At 39.2% G+C, this 20,934-nt stretch overlaps 1 protein-coding gene across 1 annotated transcript in view; it reads left to right on the forward strand.

The window, feature by feature from the left end:
• Positions 1–20,269, forward strand: part of LOC139741980 (uncharacterized) — a 136,842-nt gene extending 116,573 nt beyond the window's left edge. Inside the window, exon 6 of the mRNA XM_071652545.1 lies at positions 19,650–20,269. Within this exon, the coding sequence (XP_071508646.1) occupies positions 19,650–19,710 (61 nt within the window). The 3' untranslated portion in view covers positions 19,711–20,269. The remainder of the gene's footprint in view (positions 1–19,649) is intronic.
• Positions 20,270–20,934: the final 665 nt, after the last annotated feature.

Consider the following 20,934-nt stretch of genomic DNA (forward strand, 5'->3'; position numbering starts at 1 on the left):
TGGCAAAAACGAGTGTAAACAGAAAGTGGGCTAAGGATAGTCCCGTACCAACGGTGGGGCTAAGCAAAAATTTACAAGTGTAAAAAGCCCTATACAGAGTGAAGAGAAAGTTCTGGAATTTTCTTGAAATGTAGAGTTGGCCATGTGTGTCACTCCAGAATCGTAGAAGGTCATTCTCCATGGTAGCTAAGTTTTTCGCTCAATAAACAGAGTTTCTGTAAAAAAAGAAAAAAAAAGAAAAAGAAACAACTTACGGTCGCAGTTAACCTACCAATAAACTAAGTTTTTCTGCCATAAACTGAATTCATTGGTAGGTATAAAACCCAAGTTTTTCGATTTTATGGGACATTTTGAGGAGACCTTAGATCATTGTTTTGAATTGGAGAAGACACACCAAATGAACAGATCTTCCAAGATGTGTGTGGCAATGAACAAAGGATCAGATAGTCTTGATAATCCAGTTTGTTCCATGTGAGATCTCTTATGTGCCTTCTATTTTGATAGTAACCAGAAGATACAAACAGGATTTTCTTGATTTCTTGAGCAGAGTCAGGGAGAAAGTGTTTTTTGTTTACAAACCTTCAAAATAATGGTTTCACTTAAAAAAAAGGGGGGGAAGACTTTGTAAACATGATGAAGAAACACAGTATGGCAAGTATAAACATGTGTATGCACTTGACCATGATGGCTTCATATTAGCTGCTAGGAGAATGCAAAAGGTTGTTGACATCTCAAAATACAAAGATCATGATTTTCAGCTTTTACATTGAACATTCATAATGTACAGCTTTTGTGGCTTTGCATGGAAATTCATAATAAGAATCAGATATATTCTGTCATGTTCTTTCTTATGTGTAAGAGACAAAATGTCCCAGAAAATATGGAAGACATGACCATAGAATTCCATGAATGCTAATTAGTATGCATGTCTAAGCATCTTTTATATGTGTTAGTATCTTTAAGTCAGTGCACCATGTTTGTTATAGTTTATAGGAGCAGGCTTGATAAGCTGCTAGTTATTGATGAGACAAACATGATGGTGCTTCCATATTACTCTTACTGCCCCATCTCCCTCCCCCCTCCACCTGCCCTGACACTAGGATACACCTCTGTCTATAGTGGATCATGTTTCATGTTGCACAATGTTTTTTCAACCCTCCATTGGCCCCACCGCACTAATTAGTGTCCGGGAGCATTATCTTGTTTTGAAACACTCATCCAGCCCACCATGTGCCGAAAAGCCCCTGACATTTTGCCGCGGAAACCGGTCTTCCCTCCTACCCTGCTGGCTGTGGCTAGACAATGGGAGAGTTTCTGCAGGCTAGAGGCACACTGGTCTGCTCAGTGAGTGAGATCTATGCTTGCTCATTTGACGTGCCTCATGGTTCGGAATTAATAGCCAAATTCTCATAAGTCATAGCAGTTGTGGGCCAATTGCTATTCAGCCTATGCAAAGTTGTAAGTGAAAGTGAAGGACTGATTTAGGAAGAAAAGGACAATAAGATTCTGCTAGAAAAGACATAAGTTGCCTTTGGAGTGTTCTTACTACAGTGCACTCCCGTTATAATGAACACGGATATAACAAAATTATAGTAAAAAAAAAAATTAGTAATAATTCAGGCTGTGACATTATCTGCTCTGTTTTTTTATTGTTTATTGGTTGGGTTACAACGAAATGTCGATATAACGAAAGAAAACTGCTGGTCCTGAGAACTTTGTAATGAAAGTCCACTGTACCTCTGTTGTGCATGGCACACAAACTTAACTCAAGTAGAAAAGTGAAAGCTTTACCAAAAAAAAAAAAGATTATTGATAGGCAAAAAGAAATGAACCATGAGAAGAGAGTGGACAGTGGACAGCTGACCCGCTTGGGGGTTAAGTTCAGTTTTAAAAGTTAAGTTAGGTTACTGGCTAGTTTGTTTTTGTTTTGCTTTTTAAATATTCACTGGTGAACCAAATCAAAAAGTTGTAGAAAGTTTTACTCTGTACAATTTAGATGGCAGCTTAGAAACTGTATCTTACATTTGTTTTGTCCCTCAGTCTATTTGTCTTGCTTTCATATACGCAAGTATACACAAACACACATGCAGATGTATACACAGAAAACACAAAAAAACTAAAAAGGTCGGAGCGATATTTGTGATTGAGGTCACTATAATACTTGAGAAATGTATTTGTTTTGAAGTAGAAAGATTTTAAGCTGTTTCATTTTTATGAAACTGTATACTTTGTTTTCATGGTTATCATCCTCTGCGGCATTGGGGGGGGGGGGGGGGGACTGACTTTTTTTCTGGGGCATTTTAGTGTTTTTTGACACCCTGAAGCCATATGTCTGCATAGCCAAGGTTTCATTGATGCAAAGCAGGGAGAACCCCTGTGAGGATTTTTAATCCCACTCTTTTCCGTGGTATGCATTTCGTGCTGTTGACAAACAAGACACTTCAGGAAGAAATTTTTCGACCGGCCATTTTCAGTAAACATTTACAGAAAAGATGCCCTCTTCTTTTGTAGCTTCAGTGGAGAATGTATGATGGATTGTGCTAGATTGGTGTGTTGCTGGATTTATCAACCCCCCTTTCAGATGAGAGAGTTCTTAAGCAATATATGACATATTGATATACAACGTGTGAATATAGTCATATGATTAGGTTTGGTCATGTTGCTATTTATGTAGGGCCTATATGTTAACCCATTGAAGACAAGTCCCAAGTATACTCGGGCAGGTGTCTATGGGAAAAACGTGTTGTAGCAAAATCAGTCGGTCCTCAATGGGTTAATGGGAAGGGGGAGGGCAAGGAGATATAAAAGATGGGACATGTTTAATACACTCAAGATTAAAAGTCATGAAAGTTTTCCCTGACAAATTTGTTCCTATATAACACATCTGAAACAATATTTTTCATATGAATGATGGTGCATGCAGTGGAATCACATTGATATATAGTGATATAACTAAGGCACAGGCATGGCGGTCTACTGGGTAGGAGTAGAATTGTCAATTTTGCAAAGTTTGATTTGAGATCTGTACAAGTATGAGAGACAATCATAAAATAGACTGATCATGGTGTGTTGTAATATGTAATTGCATATATGTCTGGCTTCTTAAAGGATTAGTTCCATATGTTTCATGATAATTCTTTGCTTGAGGGTATTGGTAGGAGGGTTTTTATGCATATTACTTCGAGTACCACTGTGTATGAATATGTGGGTGGAGCCGCCCTCTTATCATACGCTCTGGCAGAATCTAGGCCTCGAGATGAAAACAGACTTCTTCGTTTTGGCCCAGGAGTCCTTATCCAGTGGGAGAAAATATGAGCCCGAAATGTGTGGGCTTAATCTACTGTACACTGTTCTCTGATTTGGAACTTTTGATGACGTAACAAAAGGCTTCTATATATATTGGGAATTCGATCGATTTTTAGCATGCATACGTATATTGGGTGGATATCACTGATCTCTATGGAAGAACAAGATCGTTGGTGGAAATTAGCTGCTTGGCGGAGGTCTGCACTCTGAGAGTGCTTCTCTAGTCTCAGTAATGAGATGTGTAGAGACATGTTCAAAGGAAGGTGCCTTGTGGATCATAAATGTCGAGTAATTCCTCATATGACTGCTACATTTACAATCTTGGCAATAGTTACCAGCAGTAACGATTAGTCTTGGGGTGCCAAGTCAATCTTGAGGGTGCATAGCTAGTTTTGCAAGTCAGTCTCCACTTTAGTCTGGCTTATGTCTTTGACAGTTTATTTCTGTACTGCTGCATTCTTTCTGATGCTCACTTGTGTCTTAGTGAAAACCAGGTATGATTTTTGAACAACACCTGTGAATATATGTCCTCTTGACAATTTCTGTGAATTTCACAATGGTCTTGAAGGAGATGTTCAAAAATGTCACAGACAGACATCACACAGACATCAGCAATTTTTCCTGTAAATAAACTTTTCCACTGTAAGGACGTCATTTGTCAGAATCATATGCCGTCATACTTGTAGACCATGTTTTGATTTTTATGTACATTGAGTATTTACGGTGACCTTTTCTTTAATCTGTTTATGAAGCGGTGGGATTACAACGTATCAGCTGGTGATTGCAGAGTATAAACGGTCTGATGTTATGCTAGGATTGAACACTAAGGGAATCGGATTTGTCTTTTATTTGTCTTTTTACTATTTGGTCGTGCCATATCATAGCGTGATTTCTGAAATGAATTGGGATACACCAGACATCTGTTGTCACTAACAAAGTTTAATCTGAAATGTCACTACCCCTCCCCCTCCCCCGTAATTGTCTGAGGCATTTGAGATGAGTACTGGACCTCAAGAGATTGAACAAAAGCCAGTCATATCTTCCCACAAGTTGCTGATGAAGCGGGGGTTCACAAGTTTTCCATTATGTAAGATGCAGGCTGCTCAACTGAATTTCAAGTTAATCAGACAGATCCACCTCCTCAGTTGGGAGAAAAATGAAAGAAAAAAAGAAGAAGAAGAAATTACATTTCTTGTATTGATAAATAGCTAAATATCTTGATTTGATGTAATGGCTGGTGTTTATGGAAATAGAATACGTGGGCTAAAGGTCAATTATTTATGTAGGCCCCTGACTTGAATCTGTGCGTAATTGAATGTGGCACACTGAGCTCAGTATACTTAATCCATAATTCATCAATTCTGTAGCAGAAGTGGATATAAAGAAATTCTTGAAACTCTGAAAAGAAGAGCAGAATTAAAAACATGGACAACTCTGCTGTGTGGTTTGTTGTAAGTATCGCACTGGATTAGGCAAATTACAAGATGTGACATTGTACATTAATTACGTGAATGGGGACTGCACGAATGTAGAAATTTCAAAGCACTGTCATTAGTGGTTCATGCCCATAGACTGCTATGATAACTGACAACACAGTAGTCATGCATGGCAGATACTGTATACGCCGAATATTTGGCGAGGTATTTATTTTTGCGAATTTCGCGAGTCGGGTGCTATTCGCGAAATTAAAAGACATGCGAAAATATTGACTCTGATCCTGACGTGGATGTGACGTACGCGTGTACACTTCTCTGTTCAGTACAGGACTCCATGATTGCGAATTTAACCACTCGCAAAATCGTCGGGAATTCCTGATTCGCGAAAATTTAGACTCGTGAAATATATGGCGAATACAATACAGGGAACCATATAAAGAATATAACCAAGTGTCCTTTTTTATCATTATCATTCATAAATAAAATAAATTTACCCACGTGAAATCTGGAAAATCCTAATTTCCTTGTATTTTTTGTATGAACTATCGGGTGTCCTGTTGCTGAATGTTGCAGGATGTTATTGTTAAAATGAGGGAAATGTTGAGTAATAACCATGAAATTAATGCTGATAGGTATGTACAGTTTAAGGAGAATTCTGGACCAGATAAAAATTAGTCTGAGGTGAAAGAGCACAATTTAACAAGTGCAATAGTGAAAATTTGATCAAAATCGGACAAGAAATGATTAAGTTGTGAAAATTAAAAGATTCCTTAATGCTTACAAAAACAGATCTTGAACGATTGATATGATTTCATGTATGCAATTGAATAAGCTCATGATATCATTGCCTTACTATTTTCCATTGATTATGTGAAAAAAAGAGTTCAAAATTAAGATTTTGTAAGTGAAAAACAAAATGCTTTATCTGTATGTATTAATATTATAATGATTAGTATTTGTTTTCAATGTTATTTTCAGTTATTATCAGTGTCATGATTATTATTTATCATTATGATCGTTCATATTGTCATTTAGCTCTTGTTTGCAGTGGGTCATTGTAATCATTAAAATATTACTCCTACTGTGTGAGTTTTATGACCACATACACACACACATGCACACACCCACACATACTCACACTTACTCACAGACACTAATGCGCACACACATATTGTATATGTATACACATGTCTACACACTTCATCTCGTATGAGTATAGATCTGCCTGTAAGTGTGCAAATCTAGTGTACTGGTTAGAAACCACCCACATGCCTCTCCGATAAGTAAATATTGGAATGATATCTTTGTTATTATTGGCTGGGGATGGCTGCAAATACAGATTGTTTATCTGAATTGGCCATGGACCAATATTACTGGAGGCACAGAATTTGATTTAGATTACTTTTTTTTTTAATGTAAGTATTAATAGATTTGGATGGGGGAGAAAGAAAATGAAAATGTTAAGCCACAGATACACATTTGGGGGAATTAATTGAATAATGGCACATCTGAACAACTTTGACAGGAGTACATAAATAGAGATAATTTTTGTGTTTTATTGGGATGGCTTCATGAGATCAGATTTTTTATCGATTCACAAGATGTTTCACATCTTGCCTGGTTAGCTGTGAGGGAAAACTCTTATCTATCATTGGTTGATTTCTTGGCAAACGTGATTTCTGTTTGCACTAGATATAAATACAGAGCTGTATTACAGGTGGATTATCTCAACCTGTTTGACAAGGGCAGGAAATGGAGACATTGAGAAGCAACATTTGTCTGAAGTTGAATATCAAAGACAAGAAAGCAGAATGATGATAAATGCTTATAAATGGAATTTGTCAATATCATGACTGAAAAGCATTTTAATGCAGAATTCATCGCCTCATCTACAACTTACATAAGTATTTCACCACTATTGAAGTCTCATGAAAACATATCAAGCTTGTGAAAACTGTTTTTTTTTTTTTTTTTTTGGGGGGGGGTCTAATTTCTATGGAACCTGAACTTTCATGTTTGTTTCATTTTAGCCATTTTTAAATCATAGTTAACTTGAGTTTTTTTCCCCTTTAATAATCAATAAGTACAAGAATTTTTTATGCCTTTGCCACAAAGTGGTGCCGGACGCATTATGTTTTCGGGTTGTCCGTCCATCTGTCAGCACACTTGTGACAAATTTGTCATTTTAATATTTTGCCAATTATGTGAAACTGTCATCACACCATGTCAAGACATTGTACTACAGACCTATTAGGATAACCATGCATTATGGCAGAGGCATACCAGTCGCCATCGTGACATTTCTAGTTATGACATATTTTTAGGAATAAAACCTGCTTCTTGTCCAGTGTAAACTGAACCAAGTATAGAAATATACAAGGTATTTTAACAGGTGCTTGTGAATACATGATTTGTTTGTAAATGGAATAAAAGATGCTTCAAAAGTTTTTGCAATATACAATGTATTATCAACAGATTTGATAAATGAACCATACAAATTTGAAAACAAAGCAAGTTAAATATATGCAATGGAAACAAAATTTGTTGGATGGTAAAATGCACATCTGTGCAAGTTTAAATGTACAAGTAAATCACAAACTCACACACTTACTCTCTCACACACACACACACACACACACACACACACAAATACATAGGTATTCGATAGAGAAAATGGTGAGTTCAAGTTTTAAGCAGTTTGTTCAAAAGGTACCTTTCAAAATGTCAAAACTGTGACTGTAAGGTGAGCCAGGAGTTCATGGCTGAAGTTTATGTGTAAAATTATTATGGAACAAGGGAAGATTGGAAGAAAAACAAGAAATGTGGTTATGTAAATTTATATTGTTTTGATACACGCATAGGACTTTGTGATCTTTGGCTCTGAGCAGTTTGTTATGAATACACACTTATGCCTTGGGTGACCGTGAACTAAAAGTTTTCCAATGTCAGTAGAACAGGCGCCCTTAGGAGGTCAGTGGTATGCTTGTCATACAAATAAAGGGCAGATGATCAAAAATGAACATCCATAATGTTAGATAAGAGCACTGTATGTGTGTTGAAGTAAGCTGGCATTTAATGTCCCAGTTAAGGGTTGCGTGTCTGGAAGTATTTCATGGAAACCCTTCATTCAAGTCCCAGGCTTTCCTGAGAATGCTGGAAGAGCCACTTGGGTGCGCTTTATCAACTCTCTTCTGCCTCAGAATTAAGGTTTCCAAAGAACTTTCAGGGAGATTGGAGCAGTTAATAAATGCAAAGTTGTTTTAATTATGGGGTTAAAAAGCATTATTCTGAAACGGAAAAAAAAAAGTGTGATTGCAAACATGTTTGAGCTAGAAACACATTTCTGTGGAGATGAGAAACGCAAAGTTGTTGTGAAATATAATGTTTATAGCTGGGACCTGGCCACACTAACCACTGCTATCTCTGCTTCTGGGATCAAACTGCGCAGTAGAGCTGTGCAGTTAACCGGTTGAGGATGGTTTCATTTTGCTACAACATGCATTTCCCTTAGACGGTTGCCCGAGTATACCTGGGACTCATCCTCAACGAGTTTTAAAGTCCTCCCCCTCAACTCACGTAATAGAGAGGATAAATGCAACAACTTGAGAAACACGATTTGAAAGGTCTTTGCAAAACGCATTTTGATATTGGGTATTGAAATATGTTTCAAATATATGGAAAGTTGATACACGTAACCATGGACTCTCATTAGAAATGTAAGCAGTGAGGTAGAAACTACATATTATCAGCGGCAGATTTCATGAATTCAGTTGATATGAAAGGTCGCAGGCAGTCTTTTTATGGGAAGTTTTGCCCACTCTAAAGGGAGCAGGTCATATGACACAGAGTTGTCATGTCATTTCAAAACTTGCTCATCATTGAGACCTTATACACTCAGCGAAAGCCTTTTATAATTTGTGAAAATGCATTAAAACATGTATCAAAATGTGTAGGCCTATTATATGCTGATGAGCATTGTCAAAGAGTAATTAAAGATGCAGTGATGCTTGCTGAAAGTCCAGTCTGAAGGCAGGGTATGGGATGCCCATGATTACAGAAAGAGGTGTGTCCTAACCAAGAAAATGTAAATAGATTATGGCTAATGACCATTTTCTCTTTTTTTTGGGGGGGGGGGAGCGAGGGGGGACAGTGGTGAAATGAAAAATAGATCCCAAGGTAGATTTTTTTTAGAGAAGAATCTTAATTAAACCTGACTCAAGCCGGGAGTTCTTGTCTGTCCTCTCTGCTGTCGCATGGTAGCAGAGTTCATTAGCAAAGTTATCACCTTGGACACTCGCTACGAGTACAAATAGCTTCACGCAGACGTGGCATAGCAGCCTCGTTTGGCATTATTTGTCGGGTAGGGTTTAATTTCTGTGCCCACTCTCTCCGGGGGATCATCATTAATCAGTCGGTGAGTGACTGAACGTAAGAGACGAACAATACTTCTGTCCATTTTTATCGTGTCTGTTTCTTGCTTCTATTTATTCCCTCTTTCTTTTTCATTTCTTACGCCTTTTATGACGCTTAATCAGAGAGACAAATGCGGCACAAATGGCTCATCGAGATGATCATCGATCAATTTTTTTTCCATACTCTATACCAGACAGAACACCTGGTTTTGCTTGTAGGCTATCACAATCATTTTCGATAAGTTCGCAATTGATTTATTGAAGTTCAGTTATTCTTGAGAACCCAGCCTGCTGAGTAGACTTTTGTGAGATGGCGTACTGTCGTCGTCATCGACAACTCTCCTTCAAATGCCCTTCTTTCATTATAGATGCTCATTGCACTCTAGATATGTCAAGTATGAATGCAAGTTTAGACTTAGGGTAGGTACAAGTATATCTCCATAGGGAAGGGCATATCGCTGGCTGTCCAACAATTGTAACAGATATGACCTTTGCGTGACCCAGGGGAAGTTTCACTTCTCCTCTCAGATGGGTATGTTTAGAACCCTCCCCCTCCCCCCCCCCCCCCCCCCATTACCTTCCCCACTGGGATGCGTGATAAGAAGGGTGGGGGTGATGGTATTTTGACTATTTCTGGACTGCAGAGGGCAGCCTTAAAGGCAATGTGATTGAATGCTGTGGAGAGCTGGCAGAGTGATATTCCGTCTGTGGGGTTTCTATCTCACAGCATGTTTGTTGTGGCAACCGTGGAGTCCAGACTAATGCCCTGACAGTGCCACAGACAGCCGGTGTGATGCCAGCAGCTGATGCTGAGAATCAGCTGGCCGATAGTCTCACAATTCAGACCTTGACTTTGCTGATTTTTTTTTTCTGATAACATCTTGTGGTTACAATGAGTTGATTAATTGCAATAGTGATGATGATAGCATGATAGTTATACAGTAGTAATTATGATTATAATAATGATGATAATGCTGGTAATTCTAATGATAATGATGGTGATAATGGTGATGATAGTTCTATTAATCATAATGATAATGATTATGATAGTGATAGAAATGATTATTACAAGATAGTTATTGTTATTTTAGTGAAGTTAGTTTACAACTATATGTAGTAGGCCTGATGACCATGCTGATGTTGACAGTACGTAATAAGAACAATAGAAATGAAATGAGAATTGATATACACATGTACATGTATGTCAATTCTACTTGCATGCCAATGTTGAACTCTCTACCATATATATAGTCCTAATTCATACAGCTACAGTAAGAGAACAAGAAAAAAAATATCTTACTTAAAGTGGACTAGTGCCTTGGTGGGTCTTGAACCAAGGATCTTTCATTGTACAGTTACCAAGACCACTAATTCTCTCACAGATAAAAAGGGTTGATCCCTCTCATCAAGTGAATGTTTCCCTCTGAATGGAGCAGTAGATACAGTTCCCATGTCAGCTGCTGATTTGAAGCAGCAGTGATTTCTGCTTTTGTCGGTGTATAATCAACAATAGGTACATTCACATAGACAAGATAACCGGATGTCTAAATACCGAGATTTTTAGTACCGGTTCAGATGGACAAAAATAGATGATCGTGATAATTTGTCAACCAAACTGCACATGCCCGAAATCTCCCCAAATGGTGACCTTTGCCCTTGTGTTCGTGTGCTGCTGTGATGTGTGTTTTGAATGATGGGATTTAAAAAAAAAAAAAAAAATTAGGGATTATCTGTTCTAGCCTTCGCACACTCCCAGCAGTACAAATTATTGTGATAATTCTGAAATAATCAGAAGATTTCTTGGGACTATGGCCGTGTTTATGCTTCCCTTTTTCGGGCCAGAATCAGCGTTTTGAAACGTGATTAGTGCAAAACGCTGTTGCGTTCATGCTCACTTCGACAGAAACGCTGATTCAAAACGCCGATCCAAAATGCACAAAAAGGTGCGTTTACGATCGGCGTTTCTGACTAATCACGTTTGACGGGGAAGCATAAACGCAACAGCGTTTCTAAACGCGTTTAGAGTGACGTCATCTAAACGCCTTTCCGGTTCACGTGAAAAAGCGCGCACCTGGGCAGCCAGCTACCCTGGCCTGTGCAGTTTTCCCATGTACTGTGAACGCATGTCTTTCCCAGCTGCTCTCCCAGGCCAGGCCACCGATCGCAGCGCGCGCCCCAATTTGACCTGCCTCTGCTGAGGTCAGCGAAGCAATCGCAAACGCTCTTTCCAAGGCTCGAAGAAAGTGAGCATAAACAGTGCTCCCGTGAACGGCGTTTTGAATCAGCGTTTTGAATCAGCGTTTCAAAACGCTGATTCTGCCTTCGCAAATTGAGCATAAACACACCCTTGGATCGCAGTGGCACTTGTGCTATTCAGTGAGATTTTTATGTCCACACTGGCAAAAATCTTATAATGTGGGTCGCAATGCAGATCTGGAGATTTTTATCCTGCTCATTCACGTTAGTGTGAATCCCACAAATACCTGACAAATAGAGAAAGGGCACTCACTGCCTAGGAAGTGCTACCCACCAGTCACCTACTGACATCATTTCTTGTGCCAATGACTTCTTGTTCAAGTTTTGTCATGTGTGCATGTTTGTTTGTTTGTATGTTTTGATTTATTACTGTCTACCTGACAGTGTGGGGGAAGGTTTAGGGGGTACAGAACATGAACATTGCACAGCTACATTTATGCAGGTGGCTGTGAGTGTGAACCCAAAGAAAGACTTGTCTATGCAGTGCCCACAGCTGCTGTCTTGCTGTCACTTTTCTGTATTGTCTTCAGACAAATTTTTGAGTTCAGATGCAGGTCAACACTGAAGTCATGGATCAAAGTTGCAGGTACATGACTCAATTATCACAATCCTCCAGTGATTCCTTTTTTTTTTTTTTTGAGGGGTGCAATAAAATTGTGAATCTTACCCATGTCACTTTATTTGATCGTAGAAAGAAGGAAAACAAATGAAATTAAGGATACGTGTATCAATTTGAAAGAATATTAGGGGTCAATTTTCTTCATTGTCTGAAAAGACAAGTTCTTACGTTCAGATGCAAGTCAACTCTGAAGTTATGGATCAATAATGAAAATCCTCCAGTATTTTTTTTTTTTTTTTTTTTTTGGAGGGGGAGGGGGTTGCAGTAAAATGTTTGTCTTACCCATCTTACTCTATGTGATTGTAAAAAGAGGGAAAACCAAAACTAGATTATTTAAGGATTTATACGTATATTATGTATTTATATTATATCAGTTTGAAAGTATACCAGGGTCGTTATCAAGGAACAGAATGTCATATGCGCATTTGCACATAGGCCTACTTCTCTATATTAGCTGAAGATGACCTTGTGTGCAGTTCTAGTCACATATAAAGTCTCTTTTGATGGATGCTCTGTCATAGGTTGCTTTGGAGCTTTGAATATGTCACCTGTCAGTTTTCTGTAATCTGATCGCCTCATTTGCATCAAAGTTTCAAAGTGGGTGTCGCAGGTGCGAACTCCGTGGACAGATAGCTATCTCCGCTCACCACGGCGCACATATTGGGTCACGGTCCATTTGCCGAAAGTATGTTAATGGGATTCATCTTTTGACGCCACGGATGGGCGAACTGCTGGGGCGAAAGTGATTATTTTGCCATCGCCGATGCATAAATCTTTCCCTCCCGTGGGCTCACGGATGATCTCTTTCCAGCATGCTCCGCCTATCGTCGCCTTTCAGGAGGCGGTTGGTCAAGATTCCTGACCGGATGCAGATGTCGGTCCACTCTTCCAGATTTTTCCATTATGTCATAAAAGTCTTGTGAACATCCAACCCAACCCCCATCCCCTTCCCCCCCCCCCCCCACAGAGCACACAGAACCTGCGATTGAGGATTCAGAATGTATAGATATGTGCATGTGTGTGTGTTTGTGTGTTGGTTTTTGTGGGGGGGGGGGACTCGGCAGATAATAAATGTTCATTATTAAACATAGTTTAAGAGTTAGGAAATGCTTCAAAACGAAGATTATTGTACTTGAAATGAGCAAGATGCATATCAATTCAGAACCAGACCAAATGTTTGTCTGTCATGTTAAAATGTTGCTTTTTTTTGGGGGGGGGGGGGAAAGGACTCTTCCATATGTTACTTCTGCCTAACCCTCCTTTGATCAGATCTTGTTTGCATGGGTGTGTTTGTCTGTGTGACTGTGCCTTTCTGTGATTGTTTAAGAAAAATTTACTTTTTGAAAAGATTTGTGAACTCTACTTGGATTTAAATGTCACAAGTGTTTGGATTAGACTCGTTTTATGTGTTGATAAGATTGTCTCTTGTAAAACAGGCCAGAGATGGAAAATAATGTGAGCAGCATGGGTGAGCAACCCACGCTGGCTTTCCATGCAGATAATAGAAATGCAGCAGTAATCATAGAGTTATCATAGTCCCACGAGATCTAATCCAACCACAATATGTCTGTTATGAGTCCTAAGAGCAATTTCAGCCGTTGCTGATGATATTTTGAAGAAGAAAAGCAGATGAGATGCAGCACATTTCACAAGATAATGGTCATGGACTTCTTGTGCCTACTCTTTGGAACGACATGACAGCCATATTTTAGATCATTTGTATGCATTTACTGTTTCTCATTAGTGTAATCACCGATGAATAGCAACAGTGATTGCTGGTATTAAAGACTGACTCATATCTGCAAGTGCACACGCATACTATGTTGTTTTCTTTTGCTGCCTTTTAGTGATATACATGTATGCACCAATAAACATAATGAGCATTACACAGATTCTGATCTTTAATTGCACCCATTGAAAATGCTAAACATCTTTCACCAGCCCATCCATTTGTCTCTGAGCTATGACCATTTTTGTTATTTTGTTTTCTGTGCAGTAAGTGGCATATAGGCATGACTCAACATAAATAATGGCCTGGTGGCCCAGTGGCCAAGGGCCATTTAGAATTTATGTCGGGCCACCAAACTCCCAAAATGGTTATTGATGGCCTGATCAGGCAACTAAGATTCAGAATGTATTATTATTTCTTCCCTTATTTTTTGGCCACCAAAATTTCAAATGATTTTAGTGGCCGAAATGGGCCACCAGCCAAACAAATTAAAGTGTCGAGCCCTGGCATACGGCAAGAAGTGTTAAGGTGTAGAAGACAATGCAAACCAGAGTGGTAGTGCTGAAGTGTACTGTTCTGTGGTTCCTTTATTTTCTATATTTTATTGCCTGAATTGTCTGACATTAGGGCGTGAGAGTAAGTGGTATGGAAGGATGGAATCAAACAACATAAAAATTGATCAAAACCTTCTGAAAAGAATTGAATGAATTGAATGAGCAGTAAGTCAATATTTAATCATATCATTCTGTCAGATCGGACAAATAACTTTAAGAGAACAGCATCCATTCATGTTTTCATCCAATTTGGATGATTATACGAATGGGAAAGATGACCGCGCTAACACCTTTGATGTGGTAAAATATCATATTTTGATTCGTAGGGTCATACATGTGTATGTGTACTCAAAGTCTGTCTTGTGTACATCTTATTAACAACCAGCCGCTCTCATTTTCAAATTATCGTCTCCCCAGTGTAAGGGAGTTAATAGAGAGAGAGAAAAAAAAAATGTGCTTTGGACGTGTTGATGAGATTTACTTCCAAGCCCACAGAAAACATATTTTAAGTAATGCTGTCATTCGCCAGCAGATTGCAATCCCAGGAGAGGCAGCCTCCCAATTTTCGGTCAACAAAAGCGGTGCAGTGTGGCGCTGTGAAAATCGTGTCTCAAGTGTCATTAGTGGTGGCCGGCGGCTACAACAGGCCGGGCCAGATCCGACGGTGATTGCTTCTCCCCGTTATCCCCCCCTGCCGGCGAATGATAATGATAATGTTTATATGATGCTGATAAAAAAAGTAGTCGAAGCCAAAGTAGGGAAGCATAAGGTACAGGTGTATGGATGGTGTAATGAGGTGGAAGATTATCAGCTTTCATTTTGCCATTACCAAGGCAGGCTTTGATGTTGGGGTTAGGTCTCCTTGAGGAAAGTATCACACAAGGTCTGTTCACTTGTACACAATTCAAAGCAGTCCTGTGAAGCCTCGGTAATTAGTGAGTTTTGTTCCTCAGATGATCAAGGATTTCAGTGAGCACTGAATTGATTAAAGACAGTGCAGCATGGTATGTAGGCCTATGTAGTAATGTGTTTCTCCCATCCATGCATCATCATACCACATACAATTGTACCACGCTCCACAGGCTTGCTTTTTAGTAGGTTCCTTCATATTTCTTTAGCATTCATTCCCATATTCCAACTTTTAAAGATCGACCACTATGTTTTATACGTTTGCAGTATTCTATGTATGTCTCCTAGCTGGATATTATGTATAAGCCCTATTTCATTTTGTAATTTTTTGCCTCCTAGCTGGATATCATGTATTATTCAATTTTGTTACATTTGATGTATTTTTTATTATTCATTGAGAAATATGAATATAAATAAATGAAATGAAATGAAATGAAATCATACCATATTGTGCTTATTAATGAAACGTGCGCAATTATAACCAATCAGAAGCAGCTACAGTGGCGGTGGTGGTGGTGGTGGGGGGATGGGGCTGCTCAGGTTAGTGAACCTGTGCTCTGTTGATAGCCGGCACATTCACCTCACAAGAAGTGAGATTTCGGCTGATCAGAATGCATGCACAAAAATTGATGTTTAGACCGTGTCAAGTATCCACTCTTCAGGTTTTCTCACTCTGTTTGAATGCAAGTCCAGCCTTCTGTGTATTTGGAGTGCTGTCCAAAACCTGACTTTCTGGCATACGCAGGGCATACGTGTGAACGGGCCGGGAGGTACCATTGTCACCTGACTGAAAAATTCATTCACCCGTGGGAGGTTATTGCTGTCAGGGATTGTGAGATTTTTCTTGCCATTCTCATTTGCGAGAGTGGCTCAAGGGTACAAGCGGGATGTGAGATGGGTTCAGCTTTACTTCAGAGCCTTCTGTAAAACAATGTGCCTCGCTTTACATCCAAGGTGGGCGGCTTCGTTAGCTGATTCGGTATTACTGTAAAAGTGGATATTTTCGCGCGACTGATTTTTCGCACTCGGCCGATTAAGAAGAGTTTCACGTGTTTTCAATTCCACGGAATCAAGACATCAACTACTGGAACTAATGGCAAGCAAAAATATCCGCGTGCTTTTATTTTTGCGCTATCTTCTGTTTTAGCACCGCGAAAATTTCCACTTTTACAGTGTCCTGTAGAACCGGGCATTGCAGGTTGTACCTGTTCAGTTTTTGTCCCACACTTACGTCTTTCTGACAGGCAGTTTATATACAAATCACTTCTAGATGTGGCAAAATAAGAAAAAAAATCACTTAAAAAACCACAACAAAAACAAACAAAGATTCTTGATTTTTTCCCCTTTGTTAACCAAATCTTCCAATCTTACATGGATATTATCTGTGAAAATAACACGTTGCATCCTGTTTTCTAAATTTACATATTATTCATCCGTTCATGGAGAATGATATTTAGAGTGCACTCTGTATCATGCAATGTAGGTAAAGGTATTACTTTAGGGCCAAGAACACCTTTCCCACTCCTATTCCACAAAGAAAAACAAACAAACAAAACAACATAAAAAAGATGAAATGGAACAGAAAAATAATCAGCTTTCACAAAACAATCAAGATTTGATGAGTAAAAATGTCACAGATGGATGATATCCTCTTAAGGCCTTTGTTTCCCAAATGCCTTTGATATAATAATATAAACAAATCATCATTGGTAAAGACAGAGGCACTAGTATAGGTGAGCATGTCAGCTTACCCCAAAATCCTATTGACATTGTTAGTAAATCTGTTGCTGATGCAACTGAAGGAGTTAACAATGGCTGGGAGTCAAGACAGTGCCATCGGCATCAGTCCACATCTTTGAAAGAGATGATCATTTGGGAATTCATCGGGATGAGACTGTTGTAGTGCAAATATAACACGAGTTACACGTAGGTTCACACGCTGTTCGTAAACTTTAAGTTTAGGTCGAAAATTCTCAATGATTAGTTCGTAGTTTAGCACCGTGTGGACGCACTCGAAAGTTAGCAATCTTAAAGTTTAGTCGATGATTAGAACCACAAGACATCTTAGGGTTTACGCTCTCTCCATGAGCCACGGGGGTCCCCACTCGTAGTCTCACTCCGTGTGGACACAATAATCAACGAGCTTGTGAGTTGGCGTGAACTTCGTGTCTCATTCGTTGCAATAATTTGTATGGGCATGAGGTCATCTAGCAAAGACTCTGCACTTCCGTTGTAATCATCGAGTGGGACTCGCTCATAAGTTGAAACGTAAAATTTATGCGCGCGTGTGAACCCGCGTCGTGAATTCACGAGTGGAGCTAATCATCAACAGTTACGTTTTTTGACCTAAACTTCAAGTTTGGCAACTGCGTGTGAACGTAACTATAGTCTGACAGAGATAAGTGGATGAAATCACAGTAGAAATACAGATGTGGTATTAACCCGTTGAGGACGAGTCGCGAGTATACTCAGGCAAACGTCCACGGGAAATGCGTGTTATAGCAAAATCAAACCATCCTCAACGGGTTAATGGTGACAGAAGTTTTGAAATCACAAACTTTGCACAACTTCTTTGTTACATCAGTGCTTAGGAAGGCCTACATCACATTCAGTTTCTGTGGTTTTCAGCCACATAGGAGGAGATAGTGAAATAGGCGCCCCGAGAAAGACTCATGAAAACAATTGTATTGGACGAGGACACAAGAACAAGAAGTGGTTGGTTTCTTGTGGTTGGTTTCTTGTGGTTGGTTTCCAGTACATGAGGATAGTGCATATGGGGGGGGGGGGGGGGGGGGCAAAAGAGATTCCAGACACTAAACTCTGGAGAAAGGCTCATGAAATGTGATGCGGGAGATGGGATGGGTAGGGGAGGGGTTGGAGCTTCAGGGAGAGCAGGGAGGTGAGGAGGCAGTGGAGCTCCCAACAAACCAGCAAGCCAATGGGGGCGGTGGACAGGAAAAGAATGGGGGGGGGGAGAAAATAAGTATAGGGAATACTCTAACATTCAATGAGAAAAATGAACATTAGGAGGACAGGAGGAGAAAGAGGAAGAGGAGGAGGAGGAGGAGGAATTGAGATGGGAGGATGAAAACATTTTGATGGCATCAAGAATAGTTTCTGTTTAGTTTGTCTGCCTGTCCAATGTCATGGGGTCGAGACTGGAGCTTTCAGCCTTGACTCTGAGTGAAGGGTGAAGTTTGACCTTTCAACCCAGTTGACTCGTCACAAATTCCCACCGGCTTGCTTCGATTATACTGGGAACATTTATTGGAGCTGGAGAAGTCGGTGGGAGAGAAGAAAGAAGACATAGTGAAGGCTGTTATCGAGGGCAGCAAATGAAATGAGGAAAGTGTAAACAGTTGTGAAATGTTCTTGAGGGTCCCAGTAACTCCCTGCGGAAATCACACAATTCTGAAGAAGAAGAAAAAGAATCTACCTCTTAAAGACATATTATGCCAAGTTTATATACATGATTCAACTCTTGATATCATGTGTCTGGTGAAAAGGAGGACTAGCGAGTCTTGTCTCATTATTTTCCACTCTCCCCCCCCCCCCCCCCCCCCCCCAAAAAAAAAAGTGAAGAAAGAGTTAATTCTATATGTCAGTTGATCCTACATGGTAATCTTCAGACTTCACTGAGAGTGTTTTTGTGTGTCTGTATGTGTGTTTTCTTTTTGTCTCTTCTTTCAGTCAATTTTTGCCTTTTTCAGAGCAATAATTCCTGTTCCCTGTGAGCTTTTCAAAGTAGAAAATGTTATTTCCGTTCTTTTTGTCATAGCGTGCTCTTTTCATTTCTGAGTTATAACTTGATGACTTAGAGTTGACGCATTATGAAAACAATCTAATGACATCCCTTCCTAGTTCCTTCCTGCACTCTGCATGTCTTCCGTAAATCTTGAAACCCGAATCGTATTTTCTTGTTCTTTCCTGACGGATTCATTTAATGAGAAAGACAGAACAGCGAAAAACCAGCCGTGAACGAGGGACATCTTTTCTGATCATGTGATATTTTTTTTTTTTCTTCTTCTGTGCATTGATAACACTGCAGTCGGGATAACATCAAATTAGCAAGGTCTTTGGCAGGATGTTTTCATTATTAAGCTCATAGTGTTGTTGGGTCCAAATTATGTCAGATGATTACATAGGCAATGAAGTGGTTCAGCAAAATAAAATGAGCCATTCAAATATATTTACACACATCTCTTCATTTTGCCCAAGCATTGAAATGAAAGGAAGTCTATTCTTTTCTGTATGCACAGTTGCCTGTGAGTTGACTGAATCAGACGTGTACACATCATTTTATGGTACTAGTTGCAATGAGCAAAGTCTTGATGCTGCATGTAAGATGATTTATATCTTGGCCAGATATTAATTTCCTTTTTCATCTTTCTCTTCTGTGTTTCCCTTTTTTTTTCTCTCTCTCTGCAGTAACAGTCTCCATCATACAATATCAGATCTAAAACCAGCCACAGAGTACCAACTATGGTAAGTCACACCAGATGCAACAGGAGATAGAGGAGAGAAGCTGACATCGAGATGTAAATGAAACTAGCCTTTTAGTCAGCCTTTAGATTGATGATAGGAGAAGATGATATTATCAAACTATGTAATGAATGAGGCTGTCACAAGATGATGAAAAGCAAGAACTCTTTGTAGTTTCAGTAACCAAAAGGAGCAGTTATTACTGTTAGTTATTGAACCAGTTAGCCGTCACAAACGTTTAACAGGACATGTATATGTCACTGCTTCCCTGATCATCAGTCACTGTAGAAATGTTATGATCACATACCGGTACATTTCACGGAAAATACTATCACCAGTCTGTTGTCCCTGTCTTTGCTTTGAAGCCATGAATTTGTAGGAAGAAAGAATACATTGTAATTGATGTCAGAATTACAATTGAAGATTCTTGAGAAAGCTAAAATGTCCCTTTGAGGAATAATGCAGCCATTCAGAACAAATTCTAACTTTAGTAGGATATTTTGTAGAATAAATCATGCAGTGCTCAGCGTAGAATTGAAGTTCTTTGGGAGATCACATTTCTATTGTTTGGCCCGTAGTATTGTAATAGAAATTTTTGTCCAACGAAAACAACTATTGAAAGCCTGTGTTGGCAAAACAAAGAGAACGCTCACATGCCATGACAGGATTTGATAGACCAAACTGTGAAGACCCTCATAGGATTGTGCATACATCACTTTTTTTTTTACAAAGAGTTTTCTACCATGATGGTAAATGTGTAACCTTCCTCCAACCAATTTCCAAATGATACTTTTCTTTCCGTAGTTTGAGGAAATGTGACGAGATGCCAGGTTTTCTTCTGCTTTTGTGTCGCTTAAAGGCAGTGCAGCACTGTAGAAGGATAACATTGCATTTGCCATGTTGGGGTCTGTGGGAAATGCTCAACCCATACACACTCCACTTGAGGGCTTAAAGGGATGGTATAGTATTGGTTGAGGTGATTAAGCATTTTGCAACTTAGAAACCACTTTATGAAATGTTAAAGAGCATACAATTCTAAGAGAATTCAAAGTTTATTTGATGAAAAATAATTCTTGATATGGCTGAGATGTCCAAAAACAAAGTAAAACAAAGCAATCCTAATAAAAGGTAGGTCCCAACCTTATATTTGGATAGCTCTGTTTTGGATATCTCGGCCATTTCAAAACCAATTTTCATCAAATAAACTTTGAATTCCTCTAGAATTGTTTGC

This window comes from Diadema antillarum, unplaced genomic scaffold, assembly GCF_040938485.1.
Source record: "Diadema antillarum isolate AM-2024a unplaced genomic scaffold, OU_Dant_1.0 seq00000971_RagTag, whole genome shotgun sequence".
NCBI lineage: Eukaryota > Metazoa > Echinodermata > Echinoidea > Diadematoida > Diadematidae > Diadema > Diadema antillarum.